The sequence below is a fragment of the Fringilla coelebs genome, assembly GCF_963513975.1.
Source record: "Fringilla coelebs genome assembly, chromosome: 2".
NCBI classification, from domain to species: domain Eukaryota; kingdom Metazoa; phylum Chordata; class Aves; order Passeriformes; family Fringillidae; genus Fringilla; species Fringilla coelebs.
The window spans coordinates 87,598,020-87,615,076 of NC_140029.1; the positions used below are offsets into that span (position 1 = coordinate 87,598,020).

The following is a 17,057-nucleotide window of genomic DNA, read 5'->3' on the forward strand; positions in this document are numbered from 1 at the left end:
CAGAAGCAAAAGAACTCTCAAAGTACCTACACCCAGTAAAGCTAGTGTAATAGCTGTCATGGACTGTGGGGCCAAATCAGAAAAATATATTTAATTAAAGCCCAGGTCCAGGGAGGAGAGGGCTGAGCCAGCAGCAGGTCTCAGCATGAAGTAATGAATTTCTGTCCAACAGAATGATGAGAGGTTACTCCAGAATAGGTTTAAACTCACCCCATTTGTGACCAAAGCAGTACAGAAAAGCAGCTCCCACAGTTACAATACACATTTTTTGTATTGTTTTCACTATGTGTAAAGTGGCCCTTGGGAGCCACTTGCCATCCCTACGGACTGCAGAAGAAGAGGTAAAAAACAAGGTTAAATTACTTCATCCAACACATCCAAGTACCTGGTGACCATATGAGCAATGACAGGCTTGTCTGGTGACAGTGAATTCTCCAGTTCTCCTCTATCCCCAAGTTAAGAAACACAGCAGTCACTTTATTAAAAAATCAGTATACAGTTTAACATTAGCCCAGTGTTTACAACCAGTCCCTCTTCTAGTAGTTCCAGGTTTCCTGTTGTTTTACAGACTATTGGCAACCCAAGGAATCAGTAGCATAAAGAAACCATAATTTCAAAAAATCTGTGTCCCCACATCTCCACAGAGAAAGCAGCATCCATTATCAGTTTGTTTTCCATTGGACTTGCTCTAAGAAACAAGAGTTTTCAACATATTTTGCGGGCAAATCTTGTCTTTACAATAGTAACTGCTCTGTTTGTTAATCACACAGGGCAGCAGCTCTAAAAAGCCTCACAGCACTGATATATAAAATAACCCTAAAAGAGCTCTCTGTCTTTTTTTTCCCGTGACTTATTTCCTAGAACAACAAAAATTATTTGAGATTTGTTTTACTAGTGGAGTTGCCACTAAAGGGGGAAGGGGGGAGTAGGGGGCAGTTCACACCATTTGGCAAAGAGACCGTCCATGAACCGAGTTCTTCAATGGCTGCAGGAAGCACACAGAGGCTTTGTCCACGCTTCCTCGAAGCATCCAGCAGTCCTGCAGGAGGGATGCACCTTCACCCCCTCAGCTGACAGCTGTTCACATTGCTGCTGCCTGCTTCCTTCCCTCCTCGAGTCATCCAAAGCACAGAGCAGCCTCCACGGTGTAACAGCAGCTTGGCAGAAGCAGGCAAAGTGCAGCCAGCAAAAGATTTAATTTATTAAGATAAACACAGCATAAGGCTCCACATTGTTTTTAAAAATAAACACCGTAAGAAATATGAAAACAAACTGGCTTCACTACGTGTAGGTCAGGTTCAGATGCTCTCAGAAAGATCTTCTCACCCACAGAAAATGTTCTTCCCCTCTTGTCCCCATCATGAGGATGGAGGGACAGTTCACCATGTAAGATCAGCCATGTCCTGTTGTGTGCCCTTCCACACATGGTGAACGATGCCTCTGCCACCCTCCAGGGCAAGTCAAAGTTTTAACAACACCCCTGTGAAGAAGGAGCAGCAGGGGAGAAGGGCAAGTAATTCAGTCTCTGACATGAACATCTGAAAGTCTTGATATGATGACTGTGTTGACTTCACCACTCTAATGGTTGTTCTTGGCTGCCTCTTTAGCTGCAATAATCAGAGGAGTGAGACTGGAGAGAGGCTTCGCAATTTTCAAGAACTGGTGCTAGGACAAAACAAAAGAAAAAATGGTCAGATTTTTCAGAACATGCCCCAGAAGTGGCTATTTCTAAGCATTTTCACCTAAACCCATAAGAAATCTAAGAACCTACTCTAGTTTCTGAATACATGAATACAGAAGCTCTGGATTGTAGGACAAAATTTTGGGGATTGCCTGAAGTGATGAAGAGATTCGCACCCAACACATGCTGAATTGTCCAATGTTCGCCTATGTTCAAGATTAAGCAAAACTCAGCAAATTCTCCTGGGGAATTATAAAGTTGCAAAATCTATGGTGAAATCCAGTGTGAAAGAAGGTGTACTAAAATCAACCTATGTGTTTCAGACACAAGGGACAGGGCTCCATGCAGGAATCACCTCTCATATCCCTGTTCCCGTTGCCACAGGTCTGGAGAAAGCATTGCCTTGGCCTTCTACCAGATATCAGAAATTTGTAAAGCAGCTGAAATTTGGGAGAGCAGCACAGAGCTTGCAACACAGCACCATTCAGTCTCCTATACAGGTGCTCCTCTTTAAATAAAACAATATTGATTTATCAAAACAGCTCCCAGGTGAGAGTGAAGGGCAAGTCCATAAGCTGTTCTGAAAACAAAAAGCAACAATAATCCACAAGACTTCTGAGCATCAGAAGGGATCAATCATCCAAGGCAGCATGCTTCAGAGATGGAAAAAAATAAAAAGCAAAAAATTCAGAGGCCACAAGGTAGTTAATAACAGGCTGAAGTGTTACAGTCAGAATATTCTCCTGCTCCAAGGAATAGAACATAACTTCTTTCTGATATTTTAGAACTGAAAAGTCCAGAAGAAAAAATGATCTTTCAGCTACTACCATATTGTCAGACATTCATGCTTCATTATAGTTACAGAAGGCAGCAACGCATCCAAGTCTGAGCTCACGACACAAATCAGTGGAGAGAAAGGAAAACAAAATGGAAACAGTCTGATACTTAATGTCTGAGTGTTCCTGATCACAGATCTATTTTATAAAGACTTACATATTCTACCCTCAGGGCAAATTTGACAGAAAGAATCCACAAACACTCTTCTCATCCATGTTGATAAAAATCCTGGCAGCTTGGTTCTCAGCTTTGACTCTGAGTTCAGACTGACACCAGGTTTTCAGTGAAATATCTGATTATAGGGTGGTGAGGCACTGGCACAGGCTGCCCAGAGAAGCTGTGGATACCCCATCCCTGGAACTGTACAAGACCAGGTTGGATGGGGCTTTGAGCAGCCTGGTCTAGTGTAAAGTGTTCCTGCCCATGGCTAGGGAAGTGGAACCAGAGGATCTTTAAGGTTCCTTCCAATCCAAGCTATTCTATAATTAAGATATCTCAAAAGCTTTGTTCCATCATCTCTCTAAGTAGTAATAGCAGGCAAAATGTGGTAAAAGTGAACTGCTCCAGTTAACTGAAGCCATGAACACTTCAAAGAGCTTATTGATCCCTCCTCCCAAAAGGAGACAGCCAGAATACCTGATAGCTAGAAGCCTTCCTGCTGTCCAAATTGGAACAAGCATGACAAGACAACACACACAGATGTCATGGCCAGCCACATGAAGAAACCCCAGGAATCGGGGGGCTCAGCATCTGGCAAGCCTGGGACACAGCTATTATGTGAGTTTGGACACAGAACACACTGCACAGCTGCTGCCAGTAGCCAGTACTGGAAAGGGAGCAGTCTGTTATCACTTTATTATGGATTTTTCTTTGAGGGCTGTGGTTTTCAGTTGTCTTTTTCCCCTGAGAGGCTCCCTTACACCTTGTGCTTTCGGCTGATGCAGTACTTAAGACCTCAAACAAGATCTCACCCCTAAGCCTGGCCTCATTCAGGACTGGGTGATCACATTGTTTCAGTCTTGTTCCCCATCACCTACCTGTAGCAGCTCTTTTGCAGAACCTCTCTTTTCCACGTCCATTTCAAGACAGCGGTTTAAGAAGTCTCGGAATATGGGTGAAAGCTTTTCTGGATTCTGCAGTTCTGGAGTCCCATTAGTAGCAATGAGATACAGGGCCTGAGACAAAAACAAGCACCCAGGAAACAGGAGGTTGTGAAGATTAGATTCCATCTTTGGATTCGAGACACCCATTTCTCCTCTCCCTCCCCACAGTTCAATAGGGAGGAAAAACCCCACCTTATCAGGGTGACTAATCAATGCCTACATTTCAGCAAACAGAATAGCTGCCAGCCCTATTTTTTTGTGGATGAGATCCAATCCTTTATTGTTTTACCCTTGTAATCTGGGTTGGGATCCTGCAACCCTCTCAAGAGATTACAAGGACAAAAACAACATTCCAGACCCTGTTTACATAGGGAAGTTAACTGGCACGACTCTATCATTACTCCTGTAATGACTATATCCTCATGGGAAGGTAACCCTGACTAAATAGATTTTTTTCTGTTGGTACTCTGCCTGAGCTCACAAGGCCTAAACCATCAACGCTATAAAGATGCAGCTGGCTCCTTACAAAGGATGCCCAGCAGACCCTAGGGCATCTTTCCTGCAAGGAAAAAAGCAGTTTTGCTACTGCTTGGGGATGAAGCATTCACATACATCCTCCTCTGAGAATCAAGAGACTCAAAATTCATCCATTTCAGGATTTCATGTGAGAAACTTCCTGGATTAATTTTCAAAAGAAACAGAAATCTGTCAGAGACTTGTTAATATACAGGCTTTTTCAGCACATCACTCACACGTCCCAAGGGAGCAGTCTGATAGCCTGGGAATTGACATAAATTGAGTTAAATTAAGCCTAAGTATTGTTACTTTAGCTCAGCACTGTTTTACTCCTTATAGTTTTCTTGGCTGCTACACTTCTGTCCCACAAATCCCCTCCAATGCAAGAGATGGGAAAAAAAAGTTAAACAGAATTTTTCTAGATCCCTCCAACCTGTGTAACCGGGGAAAAAGCCATAAACCTAGCTCATATTAAGAGCAGTGATGTCTCTACATGCTGACAGCATATCTCCTTTTGTTAATAATTAAACAAAGGAAAGACATCAGGAGGCTTAAGCTCTGTCTAAAGGGTTATTACACTTTGAATTTTACTTGAAGCATGCAAGAAGGAACAATTCCCCTGTAGGAAAAAGCTCCTACTAGAATAGAACTGAATAGAATCACAGAAACATAGAATGCTTTGGGTTGAAAGGGACCTTAAAGATCACCTACTCCCAATAGTAGGTGCCTGCCATGGGCAGGGAACCTTCCACTACACCAGGTTTCTCAGAGGAGAATTCCCTCATTCCCAGGGTAGAAAGTTTCAAGACATGACTGCATTGTTGCCTTAAGGTAGAACTTCTGCCTCTATGAGCATCCCAGGGAAGTGGGAAATTATGAGTGTGCATGACCTAACTGATAGAAGTACCCACACCTCTGCTACCAGAGCAAACCATGGCTTTTTAGTAAGACTCCCTCAGTCTCCTCACTATGCCATGTAAGGAGGCCACAGGATCATGAGTTGGACAGGGCTGGAGGTGATGAAACCACACTGGAGCATTCACATGAGTCAGCTCCACCAGCAGCTCTGCAAAGACCTGAGGAGAAAAGCACTCTCTTACTCTCAGAGGGTTCTCATTGAGGTAGGGGGGCTCTCCTTCGATCATCTCGATGGCCATGATCCCCAAGGACCAGATATCCACTTTGGGCCCGTAGGCTTTCCGCGTCACCACCTCCGGGGCCATCCAGTACGGCGTGCCCACCATGGTGCTGCGCTTGCTCTGCTCAGGAGTGATCTGGGCACAGAAGCCAAAGTCAGCTGCAAAATTAAAAGAGGGTGGGGGGAAAGGACATAGGAATCAGCAAGCTTCTCCAAAAACAGCTCTTACTGACACCAGAGCTACAGTACACTTCGCCCTGCTGCACTGCCTGGTGTGCTGCTGCTGCTGCTGCAGCTGGGACAGGAGGAGTGGTTTTGTGGCCAACACAGAGGATGGTGTTTAGAGCTAAGCTTCTAAATCTGACTCTCTGAGGCCATGAGGATTCTAGAGCTGCTGACTTGTCTGTGTGAAAGACAGGGATCAGGAAATAACCACACACAGAAGTTAAGACACTCACCTATTGCAACAGATGTTACACGCTAGCTAAGATATGGCATAAAGACCAGTCCTGGGTATGTGAAAACAGGAATTAATGCAAGTCTGATCTAGACACACCCCCCAGACCACAGGGAGCACTGTCTGGTGATTTTTCAGTCCAAGGGTATTACTTCCCCTGTAGACATATCATCCCTTAAGCAGCATTTATTTTATAGAGCAAAGAGTGTTCAGAATAAATTTAAAGTACCTAAATTTATATTGATTACTTTCTTTGAACAGAGAGAAAGATGGAGGGCCTTCACACAAAGATTCCTGTGCCCTATGTTTTATTTGTATTTGGCTCACCAAAAGAAAATTAGATCCGTTCTTGTGAGCCCAGCAGAATCAACACAGCAAGATGCACTGCCCATCCTGACCCCCTATGGCATCACAGGTCTAATTTTAGGAAGAATTATGAAAATTAAACTGATTCCTAGCTGAGTTTTCATCAAGGGTAAATACCAGGAAAGGACATATGGTTCATAAACAGGGCAAATTTCCAGCAGAGCCAACAAGCAGCTCAGATCCAGAAGGTTACTGCATCATATCCACAGGGATTTCTCTAACTTTAAACTACAGCCTGGCACCAGCACCCTGTGCTCAAGGAAGTTATTCTATAAGAATAGAGCACTTTGGCCCCCCTCAGTTATTCATTGCTAATGCTCCTGAGACCCGGCTCTATCAAAGTTCAGCTCTAGTTTAAAAAGCAATTATATGCAGAAAACCCCACCTTACTCAGCATATCTGCACTCTGTGAATTTTGAGTCATATCTGCTGTTGCTGCTGACAAAAATAGATTTATTTATGCCTGCTGGGTGCTAGCCAACAGAACTGAGAGGAAGAAAAAGGGAGCACCATTCTGTTATAGGTGGAAGATAATAATTCATTGGTTTCCAGGGTTATCTCTGCACAGACAATGACAAGCACAACAGCTACCTTAGCACCCGACAGGCAGAACAGTCTCAAGATTTTCATTACTAGCAATACCACAAGGAGGAAACAATATTTAGGCTCCAGTCTGGGTTGGCATTGTAAGATTAAATGATTTCTAGTTACACAGTTTTCAATTCTCCCTCCACTCCCCCTGCCCCCTGAGTACCCGCAGTATTTCCCAGATCGGAGAGGTTGTTCATAAATAAAGACTTCTAGCCTTGCACCTTCCAACCCAGCTTTCTGGACTGGAGTAGCATTAAAATACTGTTATTTTAGTTCACATAAACAGATGGCCCAAAGCTAAGTGAAGCCCAAGCCTCACTTCAAGTCTGGTATCAGTTCACAAGGATTTGTGTTTGCCAATCTCCATTAAAACAAATGCCACAGAAATATCTACAGCAGCATTTCTAAAGTCTGTTCATCATGACAGCATCAAGCACCTCAAACACCCATCTCCCTGAAATGCCTGGCCCAGAGCAGATAACTGGCACAGGTTGATAAGTCATCAGCAGTAATGTTCCCTGCATACTTAGTTTGACAGAGCCATCCATTCCCAGCAGGATGTTGTCACTCTTGATGTCCCTGTGAATAACTTGGTTTGAATGGAGGAATTCCAGGGCTTGGAGACACTGAAAAATAATTGAGATATTCTTACTGTGCATGAAATGATTCACCAGCCACAATCAGCCAACTAAAGGACTCAAACAGACTGTGCATTTTTGGTAGTAAGTGTTAAGGACCTTTCATATATTCAGCATGTGCAGGGCCACAGAGAGGTGTCACACTGGGATCAACAGGTCCTAGGAGGACAAGTTAGTCCCAAAAGACTTGAAGAACAGACAAAACCAAGAGGATTCCACCCCCATTTCCCACTCTAGTTCTTGCCTCTGGGGTGAAACATGAGGCTTGCATTAGCATTGTATGCTGCATCCTCACAGGTGAAAGCCATCCTCTCAAAGGCTGACTGTCACGTTACAGAAGCTGGAAGCATTTCCATGGAGTCAGTGACAGGTTGTGGGAAGCCCTTGTCCCATTCCCAAGCAGAGCTCCCTCCGAGTGCTGCTCACCTCCCGGCACACGGCGGCGATTTGTCCCTCGTCCATGCAGGTCTCCGTCACCACGTCGGTCAGGGAGCCTCCCGCCAAGTACTCCATCACCACCCAGAGCTCCTCTCCTACAAGGTAACTGAAGAGCCCAAGCCAGATTTGGGAATCAGAATGCACAGGGTTGCAAAGCTCTCTTACGAGTGCAATAAAAACAAGAGCTGCAATTAACAGTACTGGGGAACCACACGCTCCTGGTACCTTCTGTGCATGGGAGCATCTGATCACAACCTGAATGACCACAGAGAAGGGTGAGTGCAGAATGTTGAGGAGAGATGTAGAGGGAGAGCTGGCTACAAGTTACCTGTCCATAAAAACAAGGCTGAATTTTTCTGCCATGGAAAGGATGCAGACCTGACCTTACAACTGCTCCTGCTGCTGGGAGAGAAGGCAAAGAGCTCCTACTCAAGGATGGGGTCCAAGCATGCAACTCAGATATCTGGCACACAGCAATGGCTTCTGAGGGCTCTTGCACTGGAAGAGGTGGCTGGGGGCTGTTTCATTACTCCTGGCATCCTGCTGTCCTAAGCAACTGACTGTTTTGCCTCAGCCCAGGGACAGTTCTGGGAGACACAAACGATGGCTACCCACAATCAGTCATTAAAGAGCCCTTCTTTTTTAAGTGTCATGCATTTGAAAATTACCTCCATCTTTTCCAAATTATCAAACTAGTCTGTGACTTGGTCTGAAAATTTCAGAACCATTTATAAAAGCAGAGGAGTACACCTTATTGAATGAAACAGCAATTCTAAAGACTTAAAACAAAAAAGGAAACCCCAAAAGGACGGTCTTTTCTAAGAAAGGTCCGTTGGGATATTCCTCTACTGAGTGTGTTTGTACCCATGTTTAAAAGTGGAAGACAGGAGATGAAGACTTCAGCAATAACTCATTAAAAACAAACAAAAAAGAATAGAAAAAACAAAACAAACAAACAAAACAAACAAAAAAACCCCCACCAACTATTTCTGCCCCTTTTTGGACCCATCAACACAAACTTCCATGGCCAATAAATACATCAGGATGACACATTCCTGAAGGAAGGAATCATCAGTATGAAAAACCACCTTTTCAGCCTATCCTCTCATTTTTCAAGTGAGTGGACAAATGAGTCAAAAGTGAGAGGACAGAGAATCTAATTAAAAGCTTCATCTGGTATTAGAGTTCATCAAAGACACGTTTGCTTTGCTACAAAACACTCATCCTACTGAGGAATGGATTTGGCAGGAGCCAAATGCAAAAGCTGGGATAGGTACTAGGGAACAACTAGATAGAAAGCAACAGTAAAGGAGAAAGAAGCCATTAATCTTGGCATGGAAAGTAGACAGAGATGAGTGAGACATCACAGGTGAGCAAGGTGTGGTATTTACACCCAGAGGACACACTGACAATACTAAGCTGATGAAAAAAATCCTCCTAAATAGTAACAATGGTCTGAGCTACACCTGGATGACAGTAGTGTTACAGTTATGGACAGCTTTCAATTCCAGAGACAGAGTGGGTGTCTTGGCTTGCTGATGCTGAGGATGATGTAGCAAGGTGCCATCTGCAGATTCTTCCAGGGTACAAAGCCCAAGGGCACAGGGCTGTGCTCCTGCAGCACAAAGTCCACTATGGAACAGAAGCTGATGCCCTGGCATTTTGTTTTCCCGGCATTACAGATCCCAGCAGTGGCAGTACCACCTGCAGAGCAGCCCCTCAGTGAGCCAGGAGCAGCAAGACAGCTTCCAGAAGCATTCTGCTAACTCTGGGGGTCATTTACTTTCTGTTGGGCTCTGAAAGCCCAACTCCATCCACACTCTTCCTTCCTGCCCCTATGCCATAGCTACTTCTTCACTTCTGCCAAAGCAGGCTCTCTGCAGATTTTATCAGCGCCCTCTCAACACACCGCCCACCATGGACATCACAAGGTTTCCCTTTACTGCTAGAAGCACTCTCTGCAGCCCAAATCCCCTCTCTGCAGCCCAAATGCACTTCACTGTAAGGATGAGGGCAGAATGGGCTCTTTGCATGACTGTCTCAGGTTCCCCATGCTGGGAGCAAGCTGGTATCTCTCTGCAGCCAAAACAGACAGAGCGAGCCAAGAACCACACTGTGAAACCAAAGCTGAGCCATGAGCAGCCACAAACATGTGCCAAGATCCTGGCAACTCAATAACTGATAGATTTGACACAACACACAAGGAGGGGAGCTTAACAGTGGCTCCCTGCCAGCTGCCACCAAAGGAATGTCATTCCAGGGTGGTGTGTCTCGGGGATCTTTCCACTCTCCTGCCAGTCTTAGTCACTGAGCTGCCCACTGTAGGCATGACTCAAACCCACTCTCTCAGCAGCTCCAGAGACACCACCAGGAAGCCCATCCACCTACACACTGCTGTGTGTGACATCAGGCACAGCATGGTGTCACATATTGTCACCCACAGTCACCTTCCAGAACAGGCTGGCAGTAAGAAAAACCTGATGAAAATCTGTGAGGAAGAAGGAGATGGTCTACAGCTTTCTCTTCATCCATCTGCAAGAGCAGGTAATGTCTGATCCCCTAAGGTGTTCCTCAGCCTCCACCTTGGGAAGCTGTTCACCAAGCCCTCTCCATCAGAAATACACACTCTTTATTGGTGAAATTGATTGGTGAATTTGGAGTTGCCCAGAAGCGCAAGTTCATTCATTACAGAATTTTGCACGAGTAACCTGCCTCCAACATGCAAACACAAATGTAGCCTGGAAAGAAACCAGTGTGTTCTTGTAGCATGGCTGTCTTAATTCTTCAGCTTTATTCATTGACCATCCATCCTTACTGCAGTTTGGGCTTAGGGTAAACGAGGCTACCACTTATTTGGGGGTTTATTAAGTTAAGGAATTGTTCAGAACAAAACTAAAGGGCAGGAGTTGGCTTTGCCTAGCATTGGGCATCTGATGCCTGTGTTTAGATGGCTGAGTTTAGACACAGGGCTCTGAGGGCCTCTTTCATGCAGCAGAAAGGAACTGGCACCTCCAGCAGGTAACTCAGCACAAGTGGCTGTTTGTCTGTACAGAAGACTGATGTCACTGTCTTCACAGCCAGATGCTTCTAAATCTAGCTCCCAAGTACAGCTGAATTAGGCCATGTCACTATCCTAAATATCACAGCACACCTTTGTGCAATGCTGGCCACTAGAGCTGCAGCAGAAAAGCTGCTTAACCACAAGCAAGTAGGCCATGCAGTTAAGAGAGGACAAAGCACAGGAAACCCTTGCATAAGGGCAGGAGCTGAGAGAGCTGGTTTATGCCAGTAACTACCTTGCAGCTCCCATCAGGGACTCAGAAGGGCAGACACTGTAAAAAAACCACAAAGCAGAAACCAGGCCCCACAGTGACCAGCACATCCTTCCTCCACCTCTGTCAGCAGGAGGAAGAAGCCAGCAAGTGGCAACCAAATATCAGCTTAATTCAGCACTTGGGAAGAACGAGCACATTTAGGCTGGGCAAGAGGGACACAGCTCCCCAGCAACAGAATCCTGCAGTTGCAAAGCTGAAGTGGCATAAATAGGCACAAGAACCCCCATGTCCATCCCAGCTGCTGCTCTCTCCACGTGCAGCACTCAAATAAAAGCTAATCCCTCTGGAAAAGATTAGTGAAAGTGGAGGAGAAAAGCAGCAGCTTTTGTTGCTGAAAGTTTGAACAAGACAGCAGGACATGGAGCTATCCTGCAGCTGGGATGCCCTGGCTAGACAAGGGAAGTGAACGTACGCAGTGATGCTATCTAATGGGAAGAGCCTCTCTCTCAAACAGTTTTGTCAAAACAAAGCCTCTAATGAGCCAGAGGAAAATAACAGTTCTAGCCCAGCTGCAATTCTTAACCACTTGTTTCATTTTACACTGGTAACATTCTTCTCCTCTCTCTAGGAAGAGGGTGCGTGCCCAGCATCAGATCCCTGCACACACACCTCTGTCATAAAAATTTCAGGAGCAGACCTTCTGTCTCCTCAACAAAGTAGCTCTTTACAGCTATGTATGGGACACAGCACCACAAAAAATCAGCAAATCAATTGCTGCAGTTTGTAAGTACCACCTCTTTTGGCTAAGACAATAAAAGCCTGCAAAATAAACCTATTAAAGAAACAGCTGATTAGATCTTGATATCCATGCAGAGTGAAAAAGTGTGCAAATCCTCTCTCAAATTTCCAGAGATTCTAGGTCACATCCCTCTGTTGTATCTCCCAAAAAACCCAAGCTGCTGAGATTAAAGTCTGCAGCCCACCTTATCAAGCAGTCTTTACCCTTACAATAAGGCAAATCCGTGGCTCATCACAACTGCTACATTCACATGTTGAGTGCAGCAGACTGAAAATCTTGCTGCAGCTCAGATGGAGCTAGCTATAGTTTTAACAAGTGAGTGACACAGGCTGGACACAAAGCAGCACTGTGATGTTGATGGTGAACTCAAGCCACCATTAAATGCTTTTCCTTGCTGGGCTTTCAGCATCATGGAATGATAGAATGCTTTGGGTTCAAAGGAACCTTAAAGGCCACCTAGTTCCAAACCTGGAACCATGGGCAGGGACATCTTCCATTACACCAGGCTGCTCAGAGGCCAGCCCAACCTGGCCTTCAACACTGCCAGGGCAGCTACATCTTCTCTGGGCAGCCTGTGCCAGTGCCTCACCACCCTCACAGGGAAGAATTTCTTCATTATACTAACCTAAATCTGCCCTCTTATCTGAAAACTGTTCCCTATTGTTCTATCACTATCTATCCTAAAAGTCACCTTCTCTCTTTTTGAAAGTCCCTTAAAGTACTGCAAAGCTGTGTTGAGGTCTCCCCAGACCTCATGTTATGTGTCACATGCCATTCACTCTCACTGCTGTCATACTACTGTGCACAAACCCCAGGGGACCGTCACAGGGACAGCACTGCATCTAACCCTGCAAGCAGTCTGCTCCTCTGGCAGCAGAACACCAGCATCGCTCAGTGAAGAAGAAAAGAAGAGGAAAGCAAATAGAAATAATACATTTCAAACTGTTTCTACTTCTCCTTTAGTGACAGGAAGGAAATAAGCAGGAAGTTTGTTGTGTCAAATTTGGCAAAGGAGAGATATGAAAAACCTGACAGGACCTTAGTTGCCAGCATCTCTGAAGAGAGCCTAGACATCCCATTAACACTGGTTCAGATACCTGCTTCTTCTCATTCTGGAGAGAGACTGCCAGGCCACCCACACTCCCACAGTGCTTTAACCAGTGCAAGGCTGTCCTACATGTGCAGTAACCTGAGCCAGGAACCCTTAGGACACTGACAAGGAAGTGTTTTCCAGTGTCCCTTTGTGAGCCCTGCAAATACTTGCACATACCTGTCCAAGTAGTTGACAATGTTGGAGTTTTTGTTTTCCCTCATCACAAGGATCTCATTAATAATCAGTTCTTTTTTGGGCTGCTGCTGCAAATTCATCTGTTTGATTGCAACCTGCAGTGAAAAGAGATCAAGTAAAGCATTATTGCAGGAGTCCCCAGAAACCTGCCAGTACCAGTCCATTTAGTCCCACATCCACATCAGGGAGGAAAAACACCTTTGGATCATGAGGTCACTTTTTCATCATCAGCTACTGAATTACCATTCCATAACTCTGCAGGTTCCTGCAGCCAGTCCATTTCCACTTATGCTGGATGATACTTAACGAAAAAAAGAACAAAGGAAATTGCCATTTTCATACTGGACCTTAACGTCACAGCTGGATAGCCATCTCCATCTACAGCTTCTTGGTAACAAAGAAGAGATCCCCTTGCTCTGGTATGGACTGGTATGTTAAAAACTTTTTGTTTCTGAAAGGATTATTATGTATTTTATTTTTAGCTGGATGTTTCTGAAATTTTTTTTGTGTTTTTTCCCTGCTCCCATGCAAATTTCATCTTCGAAAAATCTAAAGCAGGGTGGGTAAATAACGCAACCGTGCTTGGTACTTCAAGGTAGTAACTCTCTTTCTTTTGTCACAGCAAGACTTGGGGAGAGAAGCACCAATGTTAAGATAAAAGGCTGAAAATAAGTGAATTGGAGTCAGCTTTATGTCCAGTCATGCCTGAAGAGCAACAGGGATGGATTTGTCAGCTGCAACCCTTTGGTTTAGTAACTTTCCTTCTGTTTCAGGATGCCTGCTGTGCATGTATGTATGCACAGAGCAGGAAGGAAGAGTTACAACATGTTTGTAACTCTTGTATTCAAGTTTCCACACCACCAGTACTTCATGAGAGCCCCTGGCCCCTCAGAGGCTCTTTCAAACCAGTGAACCTGCTCAGCACAGCTGGAGGCAGAGACAACTCAGAGAGGTTACAACTCAGCTGCCTTTGGTACAATATTTAGGCAAAGGGAATGAAGTGAAACTACGCCTTTACAAAACTGCTACATGCAGAGAAAGAGGCCTGGGTGAATGGGCTGGAGCCAGCAACCACAGTAACTCACAAAAAACAAGGATTAAAAAAAAAATAAGTCACAGAGTGCCAATATAGATGGATTCAATTAGCATTTTGATAGTAGAGCAGGGAAGACTATAGAAAAATCCCAACACATGAGGAGGTAAGAGCAGACAGACATGCTGCTTTTCCACAGTACTCATGAGGCTGTACTTTAAGAAGACAAAAACAAAAACCCCAGGCTGCTCTTTGTATAAGACTAGAGACAAGAATGAAAGACAAAGAAGAAAGGGAAGGCATTTTATGCAGATAAAGAAATTCCCAGTGTTTCCCTGCACTGAGCTCCTGAGTTCAGTGCACTTCAGAGAAAGGAACAAGCAACAGCATGACAAAGTTACAGGGATCCCAAATGCAGATTTAAAAATTCAGGGCCTGAACACACTAGTGTAATGGGAATGATTTAAAAGTCTGTTGTAATACAAGAGTTCAAATTTTCACATGGGAGTCACCCAGGGGGTCCAGAAAGAAAGCAGAAAACCATCAAAGAACTTCCCCCTCCTATAAAATATGTCATTGCTTCAAAATAAATATAAGAACTCTTCCTTAAAGGCTGTAATTAAAGGGTATTAATTCTTCAGGAACTGAAAAAGGAAGGGAAGGAATTTCAGCAAAAAAGCACAATTATGAAATTTACTGGTGAATAACTCTTACATTGTACAAATGTAAAGTGGACACACATTGTTGCAGACTTCCATAAATATATCTGGAATAACAGAAACTTTCATCTTTTAAAAAATCCTCCATGTAGAAATAAAGGTTTCCACAGATGCTGCATATCCATCACTACTAGTTGATGATGCAGGCAGTAAGTATAGCAGTTTTTAATATTTGTGAGGGGAAAAAAGAAAAGACAGGCATTCCTTGTCTCACAATACAAGGACAGAACGTGGGCAAAGGGCTGGACAGGAACTATTTCTGTGCAAGTTAAGTCCTGTAAGTGTAGGAAGCAAAAGAGCAGAGGGAAAATAAAAGAGCTCGTATGGAGACAGGCAGCAATCTTGGGGAAGAAGAGAGGAACTTTTACTGAGGAACTGCCCAGTCCAAACATTTGCTTCTAGCCTTTGCAATCACAGAAGGAATCTTTATAAATATGAAATGATTCAGTAATCAAAACTTGTGAAGTCATTTTTTCCAGTTCTCTGCTCAGACCACTCATTAGTAAGTAAATAAAGACCTCATTAAAAATAAGATGTCATGAATCCCTGAAAGACAGTCTTTATTTTGTAGCATCAACTTGAACTTTTGGGACACAATCCAAAACCCACTGCTGTGGTACTCTGGCAGCACTTACCTCCTGTCCTGTAGCTACATCTATTGCTGTGTAAACTGTACCTGAGGCTCTAAACAAAACAGAGAAAAGAAAAAGAAATTATTTGTTAGTGTCTCAAAGTAAAAGGGAGAGCTTAACACATGCCCCTTCCCACTTGTCTCTCTAAAGTGTTCCCAATCCCATTCCTTTACACGCAATAATTCCAGTGGTAAACATCATCTGAAATATTTCTGAGACAAGCTGTTGTTGAGGGAGAAGCCAGAGGATTTATGAGGAGAAAAGTTCCTAATAAGGAACACTGTGGTCATCCAAACCCTTGCTGCTAAACCAGCAAACTGTAGGACTGTGAGTTTATTCCATTTCAAGTGGCATGACCACACTACCCTGGCTTGCAGAATGCCCAACATGATAACAGAGCAACAGGATCAGCTGAAATAAACAAATGGGGCATTGTAGTGAGGAAAACAGGAGTCTGGCCTCAGCACATGGATCTGACTGCAGATCTGTGTCTTGCCTCAGTACAGTCTCTCCTACAACCCCTACTTTCCCCCTACCTTCCTTAGAGGGGCACAGCACGTGCCTTGAGGAACGCTGATTCAGAAGCAAATCTGCAAATTGAAGATGGTCTTGCAGTTCTTTCCCTACTTGTAGCTGTATTTATCAACCTGATCATCTAATGGCATAATTTCTTATATTACAACACAATTCCACAAAAACCCTGTCCCTGTGACTTTGCCGGGAACAGGAGAAGATTTGGGAGGATGTGGAACCCAGCAAAACAACCAGAAACAAAAACAAAAAGAAGAAAACAAATAAACAACAAACCAAAATAAACTTTCCAAAGTATCCCCAACAGCCTTTCCAGCAAGCTATCTTAGCCTGGTTTCAGTAAATTCTTCTTAGCATAAGGAAGTGAAAGGTTTAGGACAGAGAAAAATCATATACTAACCCCTGTCCAATCTTCTCAAAATTTGTGTACTTCTTTTTTGGATCGCCCACACTCACGATACTTCCTATAAAAAACAAAACCAAGAGGATTTTCTACAAGAGCCAGCTGTAAGAACAGCTCCATTGACCACAGTAGGCTCAGTCTCATGAACCACTCATCAGAAATCCAGAGGCACATGGACACCAAGGAAGTCCTCAGTTATTTACACACATCCCAGCTGCAGCATTCCCCTGTATCAGGAACTTCCCTCCAGAAATGATGAGACACACACATTAAGAACATTTAACCTTCACTGGCAGTCATTACTAGGTGCAGGATGGGGATAGACAGGCCTGACACATGGAAAAACAATTATTTGTTGGAAACCTGCTAGTTAAAGTCACTCCCAGCTTCAGTACCCTGGATGATCTGAGATGCCCCTGCACTGCAATGTCTCTGAATTTGAAGGCTGGGCCCTCAATCATCTTGAAGGCAGCAGTCTGTTAAAAAACTAGTCCAAAATTTCCCTACACCATGACAATTTGTAGCAAAAAAAAGCATTTGTTATGTTTTCATACCAGCACAACCACAGCCATTTACTGACACAGTGACTGGGCTGCAAGACTCAGGAGAGAA

General features: G+C 44.1%; 1 protein-coding gene across 1 annotated transcript in view; it reads right to left on the reverse strand.

Annotated features, from left to right (window-relative positions):
- Nucleotides 1-232: 232 nt before the first annotated feature.
- Nucleotides 233-17,057, reverse strand: part of PAK1 (p21 (RAC1) activated kinase 1) — a 45,723-nt gene continuing 28,898 nt past the window's right edge. The window contains exons 8-15 of the mRNA XM_084226423.1: nucleotides 16,443-16,506; nucleotides 15,515-15,563; nucleotides 13,110-13,222; nucleotides 7,754-7,871; nucleotides 7,216-7,315; nucleotides 5,238-5,434; nucleotides 3,556-3,693; nucleotides 233-1,665 (exon numbers count right to left, since the gene is read on the reverse strand). Coding sequence (XP_084082549.1) covers nucleotides 1,579-1,665; nucleotides 3,556-3,693; nucleotides 5,238-5,434; nucleotides 7,216-7,315; nucleotides 7,754-7,871; nucleotides 13,110-13,222; nucleotides 15,515-15,563; nucleotides 16,443-16,506 — 866 coding nt within the window. The 3' untranslated portion in view covers nucleotides 233-1,578. The remainder of the gene's footprint in view (nucleotides 1,666-3,555; nucleotides 3,694-5,237; nucleotides 5,435-7,215; nucleotides 7,316-7,753; nucleotides 7,872-13,109; nucleotides 13,223-15,514; nucleotides 15,564-16,442; nucleotides 16,507-17,057) is intronic.